Below are 23906 nucleotides of genomic sequence, written 5' to 3' on the forward strand. Positions count from 1 at the left end.
AGATTAACCCGCTAAAGATGCTTGTTATATAAGCAAGTGACGACACATATAACATTCTAATTTATTAGGACCAAAAGCTCAGTACACAACAAAATTAACAGGTTAAATTGGAGAGTGTATATATCACACAGTTAAGAAAATAAGTTAGGGTGAAAATTGTTTGGTTTGAAGAAATAAATAAAGAATAAGATCAAATCATGCAAGACAACCATAGTTACAACATTAAGAAAACCTGTAAATGTACAAGCTTTGAGTAATGTTATAAATTAAATTGATAGTTTAAAATATAAAACAACAACGTCTGTTAATATATATTTCTATGATTTTTTGTATTAAACTTGTTTCAATGTCAAATGTCAGCTTTAAAACTATCAACTTTGAGCAATCAATTTTTCTAGAAAATAATGCTTAAATTATGATTGACAATCTAGTACATGTATAGAATATAAAAATTTCCTTTGGTATTTTGTTTACTTGTTTGTGTAATTGAGTAGACACATCACCCTAACAAAGTGACAGTCAAAATTACAATAAATAAAATACTATAATTGCATGATAAACAAAATTTAATTGCATGTGTAGGTTTATATATATACAACAGTTATCTGAAATAGTATTAAAACAGATGTTGGAAACATTCACTATACAAAATATCATTATATTATTAGACATCATCTCCCTTACCAGCCAGGTGACACAAATATAAGTGTTTTTACAATAAATATTAAAAGCGTAAAGAGCTCAAAATAATTTTTTTTTTATTAAGGATAATGAAAGACTTCATCTAATTTGTAAAATAAGTAGTAATTCTAGCATCGGGGTGCATGATTTTCTCTCTGTGTTGAAATCTTATGAAAACTCTTTGGTGGTCTTCAGCTGTTTTCTGCTTTTTGGTCAGGTTGCTGTCTCTTTGACAAATTCCCCATTTTCATTGTTGAAATTTTTTTTGGAGATATGTATGAAAACAACAATTTTCTTCTTTGAGAGACTTAAGTTTGATGCATACTGTCACTCTTAATTCTAAATTAGCAAATCAAAATTAATGACTCATTTACATTTCTGTATATTTTCTCAAATTAAAACATGTGTTTTGTATTGTTTAATTCATTTATGTGTTATTTCTTTATAATTAGATCGACCACTTCATAGATTATTCCAATATTGAATGTTTTATGAATGTTTGACCAACAACTGACCAGATAACAACAATAAACACACCATGCATTAGTTTACCTGTCCCATCACCTGGGCAGCTTACCTGTAATTATAACTTACTGTCAGTTATATAACCAGAATTTGGCAGTCACTCAATCTTTAACAATACTACAGGTATTTGGGAAAAGTTATGTGCATATGAGTCAGAAAAGTGCAGTCAAACTATATCTATTGTCATAAATGTGGATTCAAAAGAGTATAACAGATCTAGACTTTGTTAATTACTGTGCCTAAGACATGAAACTTAACTATATCAGTGTTATTTCCTTCAAACACTGACTTTTGTGTAATATAAATACCTGGTTGTATGTTAAAGATTCAGTGACTGCATTTAAAATAAATGTCCATATTTGTATACCCAACCCGAACAATATAACCATTAGAAATACAAATCAGATGATATCTAAAACCCCAAAAAACTGGATTGTCTATGATAGATGGCATTTACTAAACTGTGCTTATATTTATGAATTCAGACTTAGAATAATGGTATAAAATTATTCGTACTTCAATTTTAGTGATCCATGACATAAAACAAACTGGTACCCAACCCATTTTTTATAAGCAAAATAAAGTATTTTGAATGTAAATATTTGTTCAATAACTCTTTTGTTTTTGCATTCCCTCTCCAAATAATTCCAAACAAACAAGTATATTAGGGTTACAAATATCATCAGCTTTTGTTTACTTCACTGTACTCCAATACAAAAGCTGTGCTACAAACAAATAGTTCCTTTTCAGGCTAGATTTGAAATCACCCTCCCAAATCATGTAGGCCAAAATAATATTGTGCAGTTGATTACAGCTCTTCTATAAAAGCATGAAACACAAAACTTTGCTTGCTATGTTTGCTTAGATGTTTGCAAACAATAGGTAGGCGAAGTTTCAGTCTGTTTTGTATATACTGGGTTTTGATTGGATAATAGAAATTGACATGAAATGAAGTTAATGTATATTGTCCAATAAAATTCCAGTATATAGTAAACAGACTAAAACAGACTATCTACCTGTTGTTTACAAAAATCCAAACAAAATTAGCAAGAAAGTTGATCATGCTTTTATAGAAGAGCTGTAAAAAAAAAAAAATTTAAGTTTTGAACTTGTTTACTTTGCAAATATACATAAAATATAAAATTTGATAAAGTTAGTAAAATATAAGGAACTGGGCTTACATGAAAAGGAACTATAGTGAGGGTGTTTATAGAGGAGGGTAGGTTGAACTTACACTATAAGTACCCATAATACTCTAGTTGAACTGTAAAGAAGACAAGATGCCATATCAGTACTATAATGCTAAGACTATTAAAGAGCAAAATCAATATTCAACTAAATGTAATATGCTAAAATCAGTTCAAAGAAACAAGTTACGACAAAATCACAATTGTTAGTAACCTAGAATACATTTAAACACAATTATGGTTATTAATTAATTCAATACCAAAAATGTCTATTTTCATTTTGCAAACTTAACATTAAGAAAAAAAAACATACAATGCACAAATAAATATAACTGCAACCAGTACATGCTACATACAAAAACAAGTTTCAATTATAAAGTTGGGTTGAAATTTTTCTATACATGATATTAAAGCTTGATGTACATATTCTTAACACATTAATTACACAGTTCATAATGTCTACGTGAAAACTGTCTCAACATACCTCAACATACACATACATGCAATTCTATGAAAAATTATTCACAAGAATGTTTCTTGGCCATAAAACTTTTTTCCTCTATTAATTTTATATTACAAAATGAGATAACAACTGCATTGAATTCAAATATATTCTGTTTGTGGCTTCCATCAAATCTAAGGAAAAGGAAATTTTTCACAATTTAATATAAAAAGTTGTAAAATACAGTCATGCATACTGTGAATATAGTGACAGAAGAAAGAGAATTTTATTTTCTGGTAAATACTGACCATAAGGTTAAAATAAAGGTTTACCCAAAGGTTTACATTATATAGGGGTTTATCCAGTTAATATATAGGTTACCCACAGTTTATATAAAGGTTTACTGAAAGTTAATATATTAAGGCTAACCAAAAGTTCAATATACATGTATAGGTTTACCCAAAGTTAAGGTTTACTCAAAGCTAATATCTAGGTTTACCCAAAGTTAAATATATAAGTTTACCCAAAGTTATTATATAAGTTTAACCAAAGTTAAATATATAAGTTTACCCAAAGTTAATATCTAGGTTTACCCAAAGTCTAATATACAAGTTAACCCAAAGTCAATATACAAGTTTATCGGGATTTATATTTAGTACAAATGTATAATAATCTGCCATCTCCAACAGAAAGGAAATTGAATGTTAGACATTTAGGGTTTGGAAACAGTCAACATTTTGTTTCTGGCCTATAACTGATATGTTTTCTCTTTATTTCATATCTTATTTCGGATTCTAAATGTAGCCTACTTTGTAGCCTATGCAATTCAACTTAAAATAGTCATTCCCTTTGGGAGATTAAAAGTATGAAACTTCAAAAGACATTTAAATTGACCATCTAAACAAATACTATTGGAAGATAGCAGATTTATACAATTATGTAGTGAATACATTTGAGTGGCCATAGAAAAATGCAGAATAAGTGCAGTGACCAAGTGGCTTCTTTATCACGATGTTATACTCAATGATTTTGGTAGTTCAACTGATTTTGTTCTCTACTGAAACTGAATATGCAAAGCGTTGATTGAGAAACTGAACATTAATGATAAAGAAGCCACTATAATTAGTTGTGCTTATATCTCTACCTGTTAATCACACGTCAGCCATAACGGTGTATATAATATCTGGATCTGATCCTGTCGAAAGTTAGTCATAATTAATTCATTTGCTGTCTGATTTTTATTCATACAATGTAATTTTCTATTTTTAAAGAAATCAGATGTTCAACAAAGTGTATTTTTTGTTCAAATAAAAGAAATGACCTAATTTTAAACAGTCATTTATCATGTTAATATGATTGAAATAAGAAGCAAATGAAAAAATATCAAACTGATAAATTATCTTAAAACAATAGCAGCCATTGTCACACAAGTGCATTACATCTAAATCTGATTAACATACAATAACAAAACTACATCGTACTTATAACACAATATTTGTACAAAAGTCATAACATATCACATTAATATTTGAAGAGACTGTGCCATTATATGAGCCTCATTATATTCAAAACTAACAAAATGTTATCTTTTTTTTTCATTGCATGACAATTATGGATAAAGTAGACACTTTATGCTGTTTATGAAAACCTCTCATATGAACCTGTGGGATTTCAAAACGTTTTGTGGCCAAGTAAACATATCTTTAATAATTTCTATTCACTGTTTAGTATAGAAGTATCAAAAGCAGGTCTTGCTATGATATCCAAGGATAAGTGACTTTTGGGGACATAATAGATTAATTGGTACTGTTTTATTCTGTCAAAGGACAGGTTTATAAATGAGATTTAACCAATAGGAAACAATGTTGCAAAATAGTCCAGGCCAGTAACCCCCCACCTCCAGCCTTTTTATAACAACAAATACAAATGCAAAGGCAGAAAATATATTTTCAGAATAAACTTATTAAAAAATTATAAATCTATTTTTAGTAACTAAAATCTTTTTTTTTTTAAGGATAAAGAAAATGAACTCCATGCTACATGTAACAGTTCTTGTTTATACCCAGTTAAAAGTTTTATCAAATACATAAAACAGAGTAAAATGGATTAAGTCATTTTCATAGGTACCAAATTTCCTGGTCAGAGGAGCTATTGTATATTCGTTGAGACTTGATTAATGAATTGGAGTGCTGCTTGTAGCATAAAGCTTTTAGCAAATTTGTACGTCTGTAACATTTATTAAATTTTCAGTTAACCAACACTCCAAAAAAATTGATACTCTACAAATATTAATGAATCCACAGTATGCAACAAAAAAAGAAGTGTTGAAATATTTAAATACTCATGCATAAAAGTATCTATTACTTTAAGAAATTGTTAAACATATTATAATTAAGTTTATCATAACACACAAGATGGCTGCATACCTTTAAAGGCATTGGAATGTAAGGCATGCTGTGAGTCATCAGGTAACATTGTATCAGGCAGTTCCCCATCAGAATCTATATCTCCATTTTCTTCCCCTGTGTCAGTAGTAAAATGCATTCATAACTATATAGCATGACCAGATTTTAGAAATTTACATTATGAATATTCATAAATCCTGCATATGCAGTTTTAAAAATTTACATTATGAATATTTATAAAAAAAAAACCATGTAAATTATTTGCAAATGGTCTCATGACAAAAAGAGTAAAATTGATTATGAATGTTATTTGAAAAATCTGATCATACAAAGAAAGTTTAGACAAGTATTATAAAATACTCATGCAAAAAAGAATCTATTACTTTAAGAAGTTATTAAAACAGTTTTCAATATTATTTCATTCAAGATGAAAGTAACTGTTACATTGGTATATTGAAATTGAAATGTTGTATACATTATGTTGAAATACCACATACAAAGAGAATCAAGGTGACAGAAAAAGTTTATATATTCTGTATAAATAATATCTAAGGCACACACATTTACAAACAAAAAAGATGAAAAATGCTACACACAGAATGAAAAGTACTGTTTATTAAACTTGGTTGATGAAAGCAGTGAACTTAAAATATCTGGCGTAATTGTGTACTTTATTTTTTGTTTGTTTTCATTACACTTATAATCAGATGGATACTCTTTCAGAAAAAAAATCAACTTTTGTCAAACTTAAAAACATCCAATGTGTAGCACTTTCTTTTTAACAGTAACATGCAAATCCAGGAAACTACATATGTGAATATTAATTAGGAGTCCAAACACCATAAATAATTATTTATGCATCAAAAACACTCAGATACAATGTGCACAGTAAACAATATAAACAATTACACACAACGAATATTTAGATCATGCATGCATATGTAGGTGCTCTTATAAAGGATTTCTCAAATAAAACCTGATAAGTGTTATGTTTAGGTGATATGTTTAGATAAGTCAATATAAGGGGATTGCTTATTACAATTTTATGCAAAGCCAGATAGTATTCTCCGACTTTCATCTGCTAAGACCATAAAGCTATGTCTTGAGCAGTACTTAGGTTAAACCACTTTTCATTAGTCCCCCCTTAAATATTCATTGTTTTCAATGAATGGATTTTTGGGACAATAAACCATATACTCGATAATGTAAGTGGAACATGTCTAGATACCCTTGTTTTATCCATATCAAATTTTCAAACTTAGATGTTATCAGAATTTTATAAATTGTAATATTATATTATGATTATTTACATATTTTAAAACATATTTTACTTTATACGGTAAACGATTGTTTATAAACACATCCTATATTCTTGTCTTCCTATACAAATCTCTTACTTGCGTGTATGTACAGTGGATTCACTTTTATTCATTAGATATTATTTATTGTTGATTCTTTGCGAACAGGGGAGCCGTGAATTCAAATCTTCCATTAACTACAAATTTTCTATAAGTATGTATGTATAATTGAAAAAACACATAACCAAATATCCATAAAAATGCAAGTTTTCCTCAATATACAAAACATTGGTGGTACCCATAAAAATAACTGAATCCACAGTATTACAGAATAACAGAATTTGAAAACAAAATCTTCTGTTATACTTTGGGACCAAAATATAGTATTAGTCCAAGTTTGTACAGAAGGCTTTTAAAATGTTCAGTTTTAAAGGAAACAGTCTTTTCATTATGTAGATTTATTAAAAGTTAATGTTATTGCCAGTCTGGAATGCACTATTTTAAAATCATCTGGTACCCTATTTCTACTCAAATGCCTAACTACTCAATTATTAAAAATGCGCAAATTAAAAGTGCATTAAATCTCTTATAAAATACCTTCTATATAAAAAGTCAAAAGTGTCACTTGTGCTACAAGACTGTTAGTTGTGGCAGAGAAAAAGGCTAGCCTATTACAAGACAAGATTTATTACACAACACATGATATTACCATCTGATAAAGGCACAATTTCTTTTTTATTACAATGAGCGCTCCCTGGTAATACAAAATCTGCGTCGGATGTCTGAAATCATATATACTTATCGGTAAAAGACTTCATTTCATACAACTCTAGTTTGCTATTACCAACTACTAAAATAAAATTAAGCACATATTAGTACTTATTAGTACAAACAGGTATGGTAAAAACTTTCAGAAATATGTATTAGTAATTCACATAGATCAACCAGTAGGTTAAAAGTTTCGTCTTTAAGGTTATAAACTGTATTTTTTCATAATTCCAAATAATAAAATAAAATGTATAAAACATGTTATTTTAGTTTACATTATAAAAGTAAAATAAAATACAAATCTTAATTGAATACAACTCTTATTAGTCAAAATACAACGTTATAAACAAAATTTACAGATTTCACTAACATTCATTTTGTTAAACAAAATTATGGTCAATTTAAGATATTTTTGTAAAATGCATGCTCAAATATAAATAAAATATCTTGTAAATGAAAAGGATGACGATTTTAGTTAATAATAACAACAAAACTCATTCAATAAGCTTGAACCAAAAACTTGCAAACAGTAAATACAACATAATTTTTTTTATTGATTCGGAGACAATACCATTACCAATACATGGATATATCACATTTAATGTGATATCTCGATTTTCAGAAACACCCAGTGTCAGTTGCTTTTTTTAATTTTTTTGTATAGGTTATGAACACATTTATATTGTAGAAAAGAAACAAGATAGTAAACAAATGATAGTTATAAGCAAGGAAATTACTTAAAAAATCCAGAGTGAAAAAATGTCAGGAATAACAGAATGATGAAAATCAACAAAAGCAGTATATTTTGTTATTCCCTTTCATTGTAAATATCAGAAGCAATGATCATGATAACTTCCTCCAAACATCTGGAACATTTTGATCGTAATGTATTCAATGATTGATTTAAATATAGATCAACTGTATCAAGAAGAAACGAAATGCCATCTTTACTAGCTATTAGTGATTGATTGTTGCTTGTTTAATGTCATAATCATATGTGTGTGCATCATCATAATAGAGACTTTAGCATTGGTAGCCCTTAAAAATGCTTCCCAAAATCATATTCCTTACAATAACATGTCCAACATGAACACTTTGCTTAAGATTTTTAAATTGATTCATTTTAAAATTTGGCATTCTTTCTTGAATCGAAATTTGCTTAAAAATTAAAGTAATAAAAGCTTTCAAAATAAAAAATAAAACAGAATAAGGCAAGTTTAAACTTATTTCAGGAATATAAAAGCAAATCTTTCCATTTTGAAAATTATAAATCTTGGACTACATTTGATTTTGTTAGATTTATCCCAATATCTTACAGCTTTTAAAAGATAAAAGCAAAATAAAGTTTTCTTATACAATCAAATTTGAAGTCCTTAACTTCTTGTGTGTCTCTATGATCCAAACAATGATTTAGTAAAGATAGCATTTGGTTTCATCTTCATTTGACCTTGAACTAAATACTGACCTTCGATTGCACAGAATTATCATTGTCTCCCTGCACTAACTGATCTACTGTTTTCTCTGCAGATAAGCTGAAAGAAAATAGTAATTTTAAAAGAAAACTCTAAATAGCAATCATAAATATATTGTTTTTCAAAAATATGTAACAAGGGGTGAATGACAATTTTAAAGTTCTCCGAACTTCAATTCAAATATTTTTTCAGATATTTGGTTATAACAAATATAGTCTTTTATTGATAGATTGATTGGTGTTTAATGCCACTTAAAACTACTGTGCTATTTTGTGGCCGTCATTTTTTATTGTTGGAAGAAGCTGGAGTGCCATAGTGAACCATAGACCTTCGATAGGAAAATTGAAAATTCCTAATCAAATAACTTTTAAACACCCCTTTTTGGCTATTTTGTGACGACAGGTTTTATTGGTGGAGGAAGCCTGGCCCCAGAACACAGTTATTTCATAGTGCTTTTCTTTTAGACAATAAATTCAAATTAAAAAAATTGCACCTACTCTTTCTCAAAATGATTTTACAGTGAAGTGTATTACTAGTGGGACAAATAATATCAAAATTATAGAAACTTCTACCAGCTCTAACTCAAAATATTGACAATTCTGTGTTAAGGGGGTGTACAAATCAGTTTGACAGATTCAGACGTAATAAAATTTAACCTTTTTTAACTGGACCAAATCACTACTTAACAAAGATTCAGCACCCAAATTTTTTTAACATGTAATTTCATCCCCCTACTTAATATTTCATGCATTAAATATCAAGAAATAAATTGGGAAAGAGTATCAAATAAACAAGAGTGCACACACTGAAATGTCTGGCCTTCTTTACTAATCATTGATATTATGTTGATAGTCCTAAGTATAAAGCTTTATTACAACTGTCACTTAAACGTTACATTAACCAAGATAACTAAACAAAGACCAATGAGCCATGAAAATGAGGTCAAGGTCAGATGAACCATGCCAGGCTGACATGTACAGATAACAATGCTTCCATAAAACAAATATAGTTGACCTAATACTTATAGTTTAAGAAAAATAGACCAAAACACAAAAACTTAACACTGAGCAATGAACCGTGAAAATGAGGTCAAGGTCAAATAAAACCTGCACGACTAATATATAAATCATAAAATATTTCCATACACTAAATATAGTTGACCTATGGCGTATAGTATCAGATAAAAAAAACAAAACTGAAAAACTTAACTTTGACCACTGAACCATGAAAATGAGGCCAAGGTCAGATGACATCTGTCCGCTAGACATGTTCACCTTATAATCATTCCATACAACAAATATAGTAGACCTATTGCATAAAGTATGAGAAAAACAGACCAAAACACAAAAACTTAACTATAACCACTGAACCATGAAAATGAGGTCAAGGTCAGATGACACCTGCCAGTTGGACATGTACACCTTATAGTCCTTACATACCCCTAATATACTAGCCCTATTGCTTATAGTATCTGAGATATGGACTTGACCACCAAAACTTAACCTTGTTCACTGAGCCATGAAATGAGGTCGAGGTTAAGTGAAAACTGTCTGACGGGTATGAGGACCTTGCAAGGTACGCACATACCAAATATAGTTATCCTATTACTTATAATAAGAGAGAATTCAACATTACAAAAAATCTGAACTTTTTTTTCAAGTGGTCACTGAACCATGAAAATGAGGTCAAGGACATTGGACATGTGACTGACGGAAACTTCGTAACATGAGGCATCTATATACAAAGTATGAAGCATCCAGGTCTTCCACCTTCTAAAATAGAAAGCTTTAAAGAAGTGAGCTAACACCGCCGCCGCCGGATCACTATCCCTATGTCGATCTTTCTGCAACAAAAGTTGCAGGCTCGACAAAAATGAAAGTTAAACACTGTTCACACTAGGGACTATATTCGTAGACAACGAAAACCAAAGAACGATAACTGTGTCCTTGGAACAGAGTACCTGGAGAAAACCACAAACCTTCAATAGGAAAACTAACAATTCTATTAAATTAAGATTTGAGTAAAGTGAACCCACACAAGTGGGGTTAAAATCACAACATCACTATTGAATGGCTAGTGATTACAGAAGTAACTGTTTAGACCACTCGGCCACCAAGTCCCCTAATTTTGTTATGGAGTTCCTTCATATAAGGATCAATGTATGTACTTACATGTTAGGACTGGATGCTGCTTTGGATGATTTGGATGGTGCTTTTACATCATCTATATATACACAATATTCATTTTATTATTTTATTCATTTGAATGAAAAACTACAATGTGTTTTTATAGAAAGGTGATAGAAATTCACAAATCTTTACACTTTGCTAAAAAATTTGTTAAAATACTACTACATGTACCATTTAAAACTACTATTTCATCATACATGTATCACATACTTGTTAAATTAATGTTATACTTGGTTTAAAATAGTTGTAAGCTATTTATACTTCAAATATCAGACTAGCCCAACTTATGGCTTTTATTGTTTTCTGATAAATGTAAAATCGATAAAAGCATTCAACTACAGTATATATGAGTTTGAGTTTTTAATAATGTAGGGGGAAATGTTTGTATTGTTTAATCTCTTCGTTCACCTCTATTTCATGTCTAATTTAATTCCATTTCCATATTTTTGTAGTATGCAATTAACTACATAAAATATGTTTTCATCTTTCGCTTGTCTTCTTTTTCATTTAAACAATTGAGTTTGTACAGTTTGATTATTCCAATTTCAAAATATTTTTTTGTAATAACTTTGCTTCATGTACTTCATCATACAGAATGAATTCCAATCTACTTATCAAATCTACTCTACCTTTAGTAATGACTATTTTAGTGTCAGGTTTTGGTTTTGATTTTTCTGTAATTGGTTCTATTGGTGTTTCACCTGGTATCAACTCATACTCAGTTTCTGGTCCAAATATTAACTGTAACATAAGAGTTGTATCCTTTAAATTCCTCATGTCATTTATCTACTACTTATAATGAGCAATATCTATTGTTCCTTGAAATGCTGTTACTGTATCTTCTTTTACGTCATAATTTTTTCTCAAAAATAGATATTATATTTAAGTTAAATTCTAATTCTTGACTTAAAGACTCTTCTTAAACTTTCTAGATTTTAATCATAATTTACCAATGCTATAGTTCATTTGAATCACTGATCCCAGCAGCCTTGTGATATAAAGCAAGCATCTTTACTTTATCAAAGCAACATCTATTATTCATATTCTAAGTAAAAATTTAAGTAGCTTAATTTTCTAAGAAACCATCTTTCCTTTCAACCTTTAGCAAAAACAGGCAGTAACTTCTTTTTAAAAGCCAACATGACTATGTCCAGTAAACAAGCCCCTTAGAAATCTAACAGTTATGTAAAATAGCAGAGCTCTTTCTTAAATAACTATTTCTTTCTTACTTGTGCATTTGTTATAAGTAATTCTACAGTTCTGGTTTGATGTGGAGTATCTACCAAAGAGGCTAATGATGCTGTACCCTCCCTGAAATTAAAACAAAATACTTCTGTAAACACATGGTACTTGTTTGTTTCTATCTTTACATATGTGTGACTACAAAGGATGTAAAATATACAGCATGTTAATTACTACAATCAACAAGTTATACTGCACATTGGTTGTGATGATATAGGTTTAATGCAATATTTACACATTAGGAATACAACATGTATTTTGTTCTACTATAAACCTGTAAAATAAATGTTGTTTATATACAATTGAATGTAGTTATCAAAATAAATGATACAGCTTATCATCTCCTTTAAATTAATGGTATAAAAACATTGGATCATTTAAAAGTATAATAATTTTCCGTACATAAAATAAAAGATCAAACGTTAAATTCAAAACCTTTCGGGTGCACTTATTGTTGAGATGGTTGAATCATGGACAAAAACACAAGCTTTATCGTTGTCATTTTAGGAAAATTTAATGCTACATAAAATAAATGCTTTTTTTCTGTATTTACAGTATTATAGAGGTCTAAGAATTTCAAACAAAGTAATTCTATGAGCCCTTTCCATGTTAAAAGTGTGATAATGTCCTCTTTAATCAAAGCAGTATATACATGAAACTTGTTTGAATAAACATAAATGTGATACTGTTATATAAATAATAAAGGTCAATGGATGTTTCCCGTTTATATCCAAATGAAATGTTGCATAAATTTTCATTATCATTCTGATTTATCAAATAACTGAAACTTGTCAATAAAAGACAGGATGACTTTAAACTTTTGAATAAAGGTATAAAAAACAAGAATGTGTCCAAAGTACACGGATGCCCCTCTCGCACTATCCTTTTCCATGTTCCATGGACCGTGAAATTGGGTAATAATCTAATTTGGTATTAAAATTAGAAAGATTATACAATAGGGAACATATGTACTAAGTTTCAAGTTGAATGGACTTCAATTTTATCAAAAACTACCTTGACCAAAAACTTTAACCTGAAACTCCCACTTTCATTTTCTATGTTTAGTGGACCGTGAAATTGGGGTCAAAAGTCTAATTTGGCTTCAAAATTAAAAAGATTATATCATAAGCAACACGTTTACTAAGTTTCAAGTTGATTGGACTTCAGCTTCACCAAAAACTTTAACCTGAAACTCCCACTTTCATTTTCTATGTTCAGTGGACCGTGACTGACTATCGTAGGTGGGGCATAATAAAAAGCTCTGATCTTGTTAACTATTAAAATATGGCTACATTTGAAGTTTATTATTCACCTTAGTGTGCCCTAATAAAAAGTAATGTTTGAATAAAAACATCTACATACAAAATGGATACATTAATGTAGTGTACGACTATATTTTCAATAACCATTTATTAAAAACTCAAACTAGTATTCCAAACAATTAATCTTCCATACTGGATAAATAAATTCAATCTTATTTTTATCATAAACTTGCTATACTGCAAGACTATCGGTGTGCTAGTGCAGCTCATATTTTATGATTTTTTAAATTGCAGGACTATTTGGTAGGCAACTCATTTGAAATAACACCAAATTCCTATACAGTATTATAAATAAATGGACAATCAAGTGGTACAAAATGTGTATGAAACCACAAAATGTGTGTATATGTGTCAAATCACTCTCTACTTACACAAATAATAACCTGTTTGATAAATATATACATCTGAACTAAATTCCAAATCTTTCATTCTAAACATTCCTTAATTACTAAATTTTCTTTGGTATGAATTTTCATCATTCAAGAAAAACTAGCTTTTTCAACGATATTTCATAATTTCAGCATTTGCTTCTTTTAAAGTAGCTTAAATTTTCATTAAGGTCAATTATTTAAATTAGTAATTCCCCCTACTCTTAAAATCCCCAAAAAATTGTTATCCAAAGAATATTAAGAAATCCAAATTATACGTAAATACATGTACAATATCAATACAATGTTATGTCTGCGTAATCCCGCAACTACAAGTAATACTCTTTAATAACACATTACTCAAGTAAATGGGAAAGGGGGAAATTAGAACAGCATTACATAACATATAAGTTTTGTACATAAATGTCCAGCTAATATAGTTGTACTTGTGAATCATTGGTGTATGTATCTGATTTAATCATAAGACACAACAAGTAAACCTACCTTACACAAGTGTCAGCTTGTAAATGATATAATAATTATATACAGATATCTACAAGTACTTATTGTAAAAGTCAGGTGTAATAAAAACATTTGAAACTTTAATTACCGTACCCATTTGGAGGACTGAGAATGTTCTGTGTATTTCAATGTGCATTAAATTCTGTTAAAAATTCTCGAAAAATATTACACATTACAAAAAAATTATATATATAGAATTGAAAACAACGTCATACCAATATACGACCAAAAAATTATCAATTTTTGCGGTCGTATAAAAACTATGTTTCATATACTTCTGACAGTTAATACACCATGTGGTCCAACCATTTTTATAACATTTTTCATGTTTCAATTTATTATATCAATACACATGTAATTTGTTCTTCATGTGTTGTGTTACTAAAAAAATTCATGTTATTGATTCTATGTGTATGTGTATTTACTTCTTACATCATACTTACAATGGTCTGAGCAAGGTTGGTCCAAACACTATACCTAAGTTACTAGAAGTCATCTGGTTAACACTATTAAAAGAGGCAACTCTGAAAAATACATAGCGATAATATATCCTTTTTTCGCTGTGTCAGTATGGAAACACCAACAAAACTTTTAAAACCTGTCACATTATTTTATGTCTCTCCCAAGTCAGGAGCCTGTGGTTCAGTGGTTGTTTGTTTTTGTCTGTTATAATTAATTATTTCATAAATTATTTCCTCATAAATTAAGCTATTAGTTTCTTATTTGTGTTGTTTCAAATTGTTTATGTCAGGCCATTTTATAACCAACATAAAGTATGAGTTTTTCTCGTATGGCAATGCTGTATGCCTATGATGGCCCACTTAATTATATTCACTTCATTTGAACTCTTCTGAATAGTTGTCTCATTGGCAATTATACCATATCTCCTTATTTTTGTACAATTTTTATATAATTGTAAAATTGTATGAAATGCAGCAGGATTTTAAACATGTTTCTTCCATTTATAAAAGAAAAAATATTTCAAGATGTAGATTTAGAGTTTATATCGCTATTTTTTATTTTCTCAATATACCATATAGAGGGTTATTTTGGCTGGTGTAAAATTTCCAATTTTTACTGAATAAAGTGTACAAAATATTTTGGTGGTTATTACTTTGGCGGATTCAAAACTTTTATCAATACCTTTGCATGTACAATACTAATTTGGCGGAATTTATTTTGGCGATTTTGTTTTATCCGCGAAAATAACCCGCTATACCGTATAGCCTAACATTATAATTAACTATTACCTTTGTAAATGATACATAAGTACTCCACACGTTTTGAAATTGGAATAAGGAAGTTTTGATATCAAAACACCAAGTTTATCTATTGTTTCATCTAATGTAAATACACCTGTGCTACTTTCCTGAAATGAAATATTTGTTTTTAAATTTCATAAATATTGTTAAATTTAAATCAAATTTTATTAATAAAAAATAAACATTGTTAATTTATCATTTATTTAAAATGATAGATCTTTTATAGTTTGTGTTTAACTTATTCTCAACTTTTTTTTTTAGGACTGAACAAATTGTAATGACACATGACTATTAATTGTTGAAGACTGTGTTGCCCACTCAAAATTTTTGGTTATTTGTGTCATTAAGTATATCTCTGAATAGGGTTGTCTTATCATGCTTATTGATGTGTACCCATCTAATTTATTCATATTGGAAAAGAAAAACAGACTATACAAATGTGTCAAGTATGGAATGATATTTCTTTAAAAGAAACATTAATATAGAAAATCAAACTTTAAAAGATTAGGTTGCTGTTAATCTAAATATATGTTAAACATGTTAAAAGAGTATATAAAAGTTGAGAAGTAAAATAGTTTTTTAAAGAGATTCATACGATAAATGTCACTTACTTTTGCTAAATGGATAAATTCTGAATACATTTTAAATGTCAATAATGGTTCTGGAAGCTGAAATATAAAACATAACAATAATAGTTGAAACCTTTATCAACAATGAAAACTGTAACAAACTTCTATCAGGTTCATGTATATTCTTCAAACCTGAATTGGTTGATTAATTGTTCACTCATGTTCTGAAACATAAACACTTTAATCTTATTTTGTCCTGTTGCACAATTGTTTCAGGTTAGGGGAGGAATGATTGTTCACTCATGTTCTGAAGCATCAACACTTTAATCTTATTGTGTGCTGTTGCATCATTGTTTCAGGTTAGGGGAGGGTTGATTGTTCACAAATATGTCAAACCCAGCCAGTTTCAATATGTGCCTGTCCAAAGTTAGCTTGTAACCCCATGGTTGTCATTGGTAGCTTTCTGTGATATTTTTTAATTAATCTAGTCTTGTTTCATAAATCACAGCTGTTGGTTGTTTTTTTTTATAGATATTACACATTTTGTCATATCAGGGCCTTTTATAGCCAACTAAACAGTGCAAATTTTGCTCATTGTTGAAGACAGTACATTGACCTAAAATTGCTTAAATACACTTCATTTGCACTCTGTTGGTTAGTTATCTCATTGACATTCATACCCTTTTTTTATAAATATCAAGGATGAAAACATCTGAATAAGATATTACAAGAAATAGTATAATAATATAAAATTACTTACCTGCCTAAGATAAAGCTTTATTACATTAGATATAACATTAGGGTGTTCCTCCGATAATTCTATTGAGTCAGGATCCTTCTCAAATCTCTGACAAAGACCCTCTACTTTACTTTTCACACCTGACACTCTGTATATACCCTGAAAGTTAAAAAAATCTAGTCAGTATTTAAAGGAGGACAGATAAAAACATACTTCTACCATTGTCGAACTTGATTTGGATGCAACTGCAAGTTGAAATTTAATTATTGAAAGGTTTGCAAGTTTGCTAGTGACCACAAATATTCAATTCAGTCTACAATCTCACCAAATAGGAAAAAGTAAATGGGAGCAATATACATAATATGTAAATATCTCAGTGAAAAAAAGAAAAAGTAAAAGTTAGGGTATACAATGTACTAAAACATATGACTTTTTATATCACTGATTTAGCGTTTATAATTATTTCAACATACAATATCAACATTGAAATTAATCTTAAAACTGCTATGAATTTTCTATTAATGAAAGAAACCATAGGTTCATGATGATATCTTTAAAAATTCTATTTATTTAAAACTTATTCTGAATACCCTACAAGACTTTCATATTTACCCTCAGAGTAATTCCCCTTTGTTCTACTTCCTTTAAACATCTTTTAACAATAGGAGGAACAGCTGATTTCCATTGCTCCACCTGCTCTTGGAAGTCTACACCAAATGTTGTATTCCTTCGTTTACCACCTCCCTAAAACATTACAGTACAAATTTTATAGTGTAATCCACCTTTGAAATGATATACAGTAAGAATGTTAACAAGATATTGAGTCTAATATGAGGCAGGCATTACTTGTGAATGGGGACGAAGTCTGTATGATTTAAAAAAAAAAAAAAAAAAGCAACAAAAATAATTTTTGAACGATTTTGAATTATTAGTACAATGAAAAATTCGGGAAATTTTCCCGATTTTTTTTTTTTTTTTTTTTTTTATTGAATTTTCTCTTGTAATAGGGGACTTCGTCTGAATTCTTCTGTGAAATACAATGTCGCATTCACATTTACATTTTATATATATATAATAGTATAAATTTAACATTATCATGAATTAGCATAAATTTGAATTGTCTTGGGGTAATTGTAACTGTAATCATTAATCAGCTGTAATCAAGAACAATTTTTTCAAGTAATCAGCCAAAAATTGGAATAAATGTAATTTAATCTAATTAATTATTTTTTAGAATACTTCATAATCTTGATTACTTTTCAATTCAAATTCATAGATTTAACTGTACAAATTTTGAACTTTACGAGTGACTTGAAATTCTTTACCTTATTCGTACCCTGTATGGATACATCTACACCTTTCAGTATACATGGTGGTATCTGTAGGAAACCTGAATATGTAAAACAAGATTCAACCATTTTATACAAGATATCTTTTGAAAGCATTTAAATCATACCATAGACAATATAGAGAGAATACATTCATATGATAATGCTGGGGAAGCCTGGGTCAGATGTATTTCTATATAAATACAGAAACAACAAAGTACAACCGATTTTAATATACTGTGGATTCATTATAATTCGTTGGATACAATTTTCATGTATTTTGTGGGTACAAGTGAATCATGTTATTAATGTTCAATGACATTAAATACCCACGGACATGCAAGTTTTCATTAATCTACAAAAATTTGTACACAGAAAAATAAATGAATCAACAGTATTATATTGGTATTTAAGTTTGTTCTAAAATTTGTGTATTCACAATCAAAGTTGCAATATTTCAACAGGGCTATTCCAGAAAAAAATGTATGGGGGGGTTGGAAGGCAGTTTTTGTCAGCACCCGCCACCCAGACAATTGTAATTGAGAATTATAGTGCATTATAGCGTGAAAAGTTGCTCTGATACCCATCACCCATGTATTATTAATATAATGTGCCTTCCAACCCCCCATACATTTTTTTCTGGAATAGCCCACAACAAAAAACAAAAGAGCACATGAATTTGACAGACTAACCTCCTCCATGTTCTGCTTCAGTGAGTTCATCTAATGATTTAGCTGTTTTGAGTGTACGCCTGCCGGATTGGTGTGGACTATTACTTGGTGAGGATTTACTGCTACCACTATCTGTATCACTACCAACAGGCCACGCCTTCACCGCTACCCTGTATTTATCTACAAATAGTCAAAAAGTTGTATATTACAGCAAAAAACTCACATAATGTTCTAATAGGTTTTTAAATTGAAAAGACAGTGCTATAGGTTTTATGAAGTTTATTTCAGAAAAAAAAAAATTTTATGAGTTCAATAGAAAACAAGACTGTCATAATGACAGGAAATCAGGTTTTTAGATCATTCATGTAATTGATAAAGCAATGAACTCCAGAACTGAAAAAGTTAATTCATAATTTGCTTAATTTTGTCATCAGTAACATCATACAATTTGTCAAAGTCCATAACTTTCTGAGCAGTAAATTCAAAAGTGTCAATTAGAAATAACTGTATTGTATTTTAAGCTCAGACGGCATCAATTGGGGATTTGATGGTCGCAAATTAAGTTTACTGGCGACGCGTTAGCGGAGACAGTAAACGGGTATTTGCGACCATCAAATCCCCAATTGATGCAGTCGGAGCTTAAAATACAATATTGTTATCTCCATTCTAATGAAATTGAAAGAAAACCATGTTAAAACATGTAGTAAAAATCTGTCAAATGCTGTCTGCGCTTGCGCGTACGTCCCATAGCATCAATTGTCAATTGATGCCATGTAAAAAAGTAACGTTATCCAATCAAAATGAACATTACAAACGTTGTTGCATTAGAATCTCAAACTTGACCTCAATTTTGTCATTAGTAACAAATAATCAAAATAATAACTGATACAGTGGATTCATTATTCTTCGTTGGATGCCTATATTTGTGGATTTCATGGTTGCCTGGGAACAACGAATTTCAATAAGAATGAATATTGACAGAACCACGAAATCAAATATCCACGAAAATGCAAATTTGACCATTCCACAAAAATTGGTACCCATGAAAATAGATGATGTGTACTAAATGATTTATAAATACCTTTTCTGTCCACTGAAAATGAAGGGGATTCATCTTGTGAATGATGATCAGAAGATCCTGACCCTGTAGACTGAGTACTGGTTTTCCTCCCAGCATCTCTGGAAAGCATAGAAATACAAACACTTCATAATGTGAAATTTTTTATAACTTTTTGATAGCATGTTATGCTTTAGTTTTTATCATGCATGTGCAGTATCTAATTGTTTTGTTTGTGTGTTTTGTCCTTATGTTATACATGTGTATTGATTTGTCTTCTGAGCTTGTGTTATTTATAACTTATGCACAATAAAACCTTTGACTTTGAAAAAAATAAATAAAAACATATGAATTTAAAAGAACATGACAATATAATTAAACATGACTTCTCGTTAATATTAGTAGTAGAACTATAGATTCCTCCACTGCAACAAGTGTGTTATGATATTTCTCCACTCAAAACAGTTGAATTTTATTATTTAAAGCGTGAGGCTGCTGAGCTTTTAAAATAATTAAAATTTAATGTTGAGAGTGGAGAAATATCGTAATACACAAGTTATAGTGTCGGAATCTGTTTCTCTAATGTTTTTTTTCCTTCTTTTGCAAAGATTTTCAGAAAGTTGTTCTTTATATGCGACGTCATCATACATGGTCGCCTTTTTTTATGGAGTCACAATAGGAAAATTCAGAAGAAACCAAGAAATTTTGACGACATAATCAAATTTCTGACAAATCATTAGCAGAGAACAAATATTTCACTAGTGAGAAATATTTTTCTCACACCACTCAAAAAATGTGAAAATAGCACAAAAGTTAGAAAAGAGTACTTTAAATGCACCATAGCAATTTTTACTAGTTGTTCACTTTTTTACAATTTTAACAATGAATAAATGCAAAACGTGACATTTGTCAAGGCTTACCTAGCACCGTTGATATAAGGTTCAAATGCAAATGGTTCAGCTACCATACTATTTTTATCAGTTACAGGCAATCTTTTAACAAATTCTCCATATTGGAAGCCCACTTCATACTGTTTACTGGTCTCTGATATTGTGTGGTACTATAAATAAATACTATTTCTGTTAAGTGTCAATAAAATCAACAAATAACTTCGATATCACAATTTCTGTACTGAGGGCTATTCCAGTAAAATTTACCTAGGAGGGGCGGAACGCTGACGATATTTTTTTCCATAGGTGGGGGGTTATCAACATAATTATATTCTGGAGGGTGGTGGTCCCGATTTAAATTCATTTCTGTTGGTGGGGGGGGGGGGTCTGAATGATAGATTAAACATATTGTTCCCCCTGTTATGAAGGAAGATTCTCCCCAAAAGGTTGTCCGAATGCAAATAAAGTTGGCAGACCACTAAATTTAAGCGTCCGTTTGTGTTCTTGTGAAACGCGACGAGCCGGAAGCAGGGAAGAGTTATCTCTCGGAAGTCGGAGTTATCTCCCCGATTCGGTGCATGTGCTCGTCCATGAACTAAACAAAAAGATGGATAAAGTGGTGTTTTTTCTAAAGAAAAACTATTTGGAAGACCTGATAAATGCATTTAAAGGTAAAGTATTGACTTTATTAGAAAGCCAGTGTGATTTTGAAATAAATCATGAAAGTAATCAAGGAAATAAATGTTACATATGTCTGTAAACTAGCGGATGTCAAGATCACGAAATTATCTCTGTTTATATGGATGCAGACACAATTTGTGCATATACATGTAGCACACAATGTTCAGATATATAATATTAATCTTTACTGATGTTTGGCTATTTGTTTCTCTTTCCCTGCAAAGAATATGTCCTTTTAAGGAGGACTGGCCAATTCTTTGCAATTTTTGTCATGAATAATATTTTATTGCATACAATTTATAACTTATCTCTACCAAACACTTGAAACATGAAATGGTTGGTGCCAACCGGTTGCCCCACCTGAAGAATTTGCTGTACTTAAATCTATTTCCTTGCAAATAATATGTCCTTAATAAGGTGGACTGGCCAATTCTTTGCAATTTTTGTCCCAAATAATATTTTATTGCATACAGTTTATAACAACTTCAAGTACCCTCTCCCTTGTATACCGTCTCCCCACCAAAAAATATGTGTGGGTGACATCCAAACTATGCGGTCCATAAAAAATATTTATATTTGGCACAGACAATTAGATTTTTATTGTGCATGTTGCGTGTGTGGTATTGAAGGAAAAGAAATGGCCTAATTTTGCGGAAAAATATGGCCTTGTTACACAGGAGAGTATATCATCTTCCTCAACATTTGCCTATTGAAAAAAAAATGTACATAAGAAATACAAAAAAGAAAAAAAGAATTACATTCTGCCTACTAAAAATATTTTATGGCTCAAACTAAACTCCCAGGCCCATACAGGGGTGCAGGAATTCTTTAGTCCTACTAAACTATAATTCATGTACTGTTGCTTCAAAATGTCTTTTAATGCAATCTCAAATGAAAAGACTCCAATATTCTGCACTGAAATAGATAAACCAACAAATTTTACATTTATTTGACAGGATGCAACATTTTTGTATACTTTAAAAAACTAGCTAACTTTTATTTTTTTTCTCTAGGTAGGGGGTTTTGGAAGAAAATACATGTTCTAGGTGGAGGTGTAATTTTTTAATCTTTTCCATAGGGGGGGGGTCAAAATATAAGTGGCGTTTCACCCCCCCTGGATAATTTTTACTGGAATAGCCCTGAGATGTTAGGTACATTGTAAACATGCAATTGAAGTATATTTATGCTGTAATTTTTTATATTAAAATATATACCATTATGGATTTATTTATTTTCAGTGGTATAATATTCTGTGGTTGCTGAACAAAATATCATTTTGAAGTAACATTATAGCATGGTTTCAAAATTTGCTGCTATCATTACAGCTAACAACTCATATTTTGTCACGTATTCCTATTCATAGTTCACACCAACTCAAATCACCAAAATTGGTACCTTACAAATACAAAAGAATCATAAGTACAACAAAAAATTACCTGTACAGGTATAGGAGCAGTCACTGTTTGCAGTAAATGGAAGTATTCTATCGTAACCTAGAAAGAACAACTTATATTATATATAAAAGACATCAATATTTTTTCTAATTCTGTGAGCATCTAAACCGGTTTCTTAACTGTGATAAATTTTGATAAACCATGGTGATTAAATTTCTCTTGTTAAGTTAATATCTTGTACTATGATTATAGACATGAGCCTGTTGTTCAGTTGTTGTTTTTTATTGGTGTGGTTCATAGATGTTCCTTTTTTTTAATATAGATTAGACCACAAGTTTTCCTTTTTCAAATATTATAGCTTGCTGTTTTGTGCTAGCCAAAGCTCTGTGTTGAAGGCTGTACCTTGACCTATAATGGTTTACTTTTATAAATTGTGACTTAGATGGAGAGTTGTCTCATTGGCACTCATACCACATCGTCTTACTTATATTATGTAGTCATGTGACAACTGAATTACTGAGCAATGATGCAAAATACAAAATAGATGATTGTACTTACTGATTTTATGACTTGATCACACAGAAATATTTGCTCTCTTATTTTTGCTAACAGATCAGTCTGTAAAAGGAATGCAAGGCTGGTTAATTTTTCAAGAATACTTGATGAAATCAGCATATTTCAAACATCAAAAGTATAAAGTTAAGATGAAAAGGTATATGATAATAGTAAATATCTGGCCTCTTAGCCTTACTGTAAGTTCAGAAAATTGAAATTATTGCAAGGTTTTTATTAATGCAAATAATGTGACTGGGTGAGTTTTGCAATATTAAGAACTAGTCTTTTTACAACTGTGACCTAGATCTGCATGCAAATTTTTTTCAAAATCGCAATAAT

General features: G+C 29.9%; 1 protein-coding gene across 14 annotated transcripts in view; it reads right to left on the reverse strand.

Moving 5' to 3' along the window:
- The window catches only part of LOC139481171 (rho GTPase-activating protein 45-like), a 43385-nt gene that overhangs the window by 2703 nt on the left and 16776 nt on the right, over window positions 1-23906 (reverse strand). For 2 of the 14 annotated variants that reach the window (XM_071264357.1, XM_071264344.1), the window contains 19 exons: window positions 23571-23630; window positions 23055-23111; window positions 20968-21107; window positions 20072-20169; window positions 19012-19170; window positions 18317-18381; window positions 17604-17735; window positions 17013-17150; window positions 16295-16351; window positions 15672-15790; window positions 14865-14945; window positions 12197-12278; window positions 11597-11708; window positions 10950-11001; window positions 8772-8838; window positions 7248-7320; window positions 5262-5357; window positions 3980-4030; window positions 2441-2470 (listed from right to left, as the gene is read on the reverse strand). In XM_071264357.1, the coding sequence (XP_071120458.1) occupies window positions 3987-4030; window positions 5262-5357; window positions 7248-7320; window positions 8772-8838; window positions 10950-11001; window positions 11597-11708; window positions 12197-12278; window positions 14865-14945; window positions 15672-15790; window positions 16295-16351; window positions 17013-17150; window positions 17604-17735; window positions 18317-18381; window positions 19012-19170; window positions 20072-20169; window positions 20968-21107; window positions 23055-23111; window positions 23571-23630 (1632 nt within the window). In that variant the 3' untranslated portion in view covers window positions 2441-2470; window positions 3980-3986. The remainder of the gene's footprint in view (window positions 1-2440; window positions 2471-3979; window positions 4031-5261; window positions 5358-7247; window positions 7321-8771; window positions 8839-10949; window positions 11002-11596; window positions 11709-12196; window positions 12279-14864; window positions 14946-15671; window positions 15791-16294; window positions 16352-17012; window positions 17151-17603; window positions 17736-18316; window positions 18382-19011; window positions 19171-20071; window positions 20170-20967; window positions 21108-23054; window positions 23112-23570; window positions 23631-23906) is intronic. The other 12 variants (XM_071264374.1, XM_071264365.1, XM_071264396.1 and 9 more) reach the window with 9 other exon arrangements.

Source organism: Mytilus edulis, chromosome 1 (genome assembly GCF_963676685.1).
Source record: "Mytilus edulis chromosome 1, xbMytEdul2.2, whole genome shotgun sequence".
In the NCBI taxonomy this organism is placed as follows: Eukaryota; Metazoa; Mollusca; class Bivalvia; order Mytilida; family Mytilidae; genus Mytilus; species Mytilus edulis.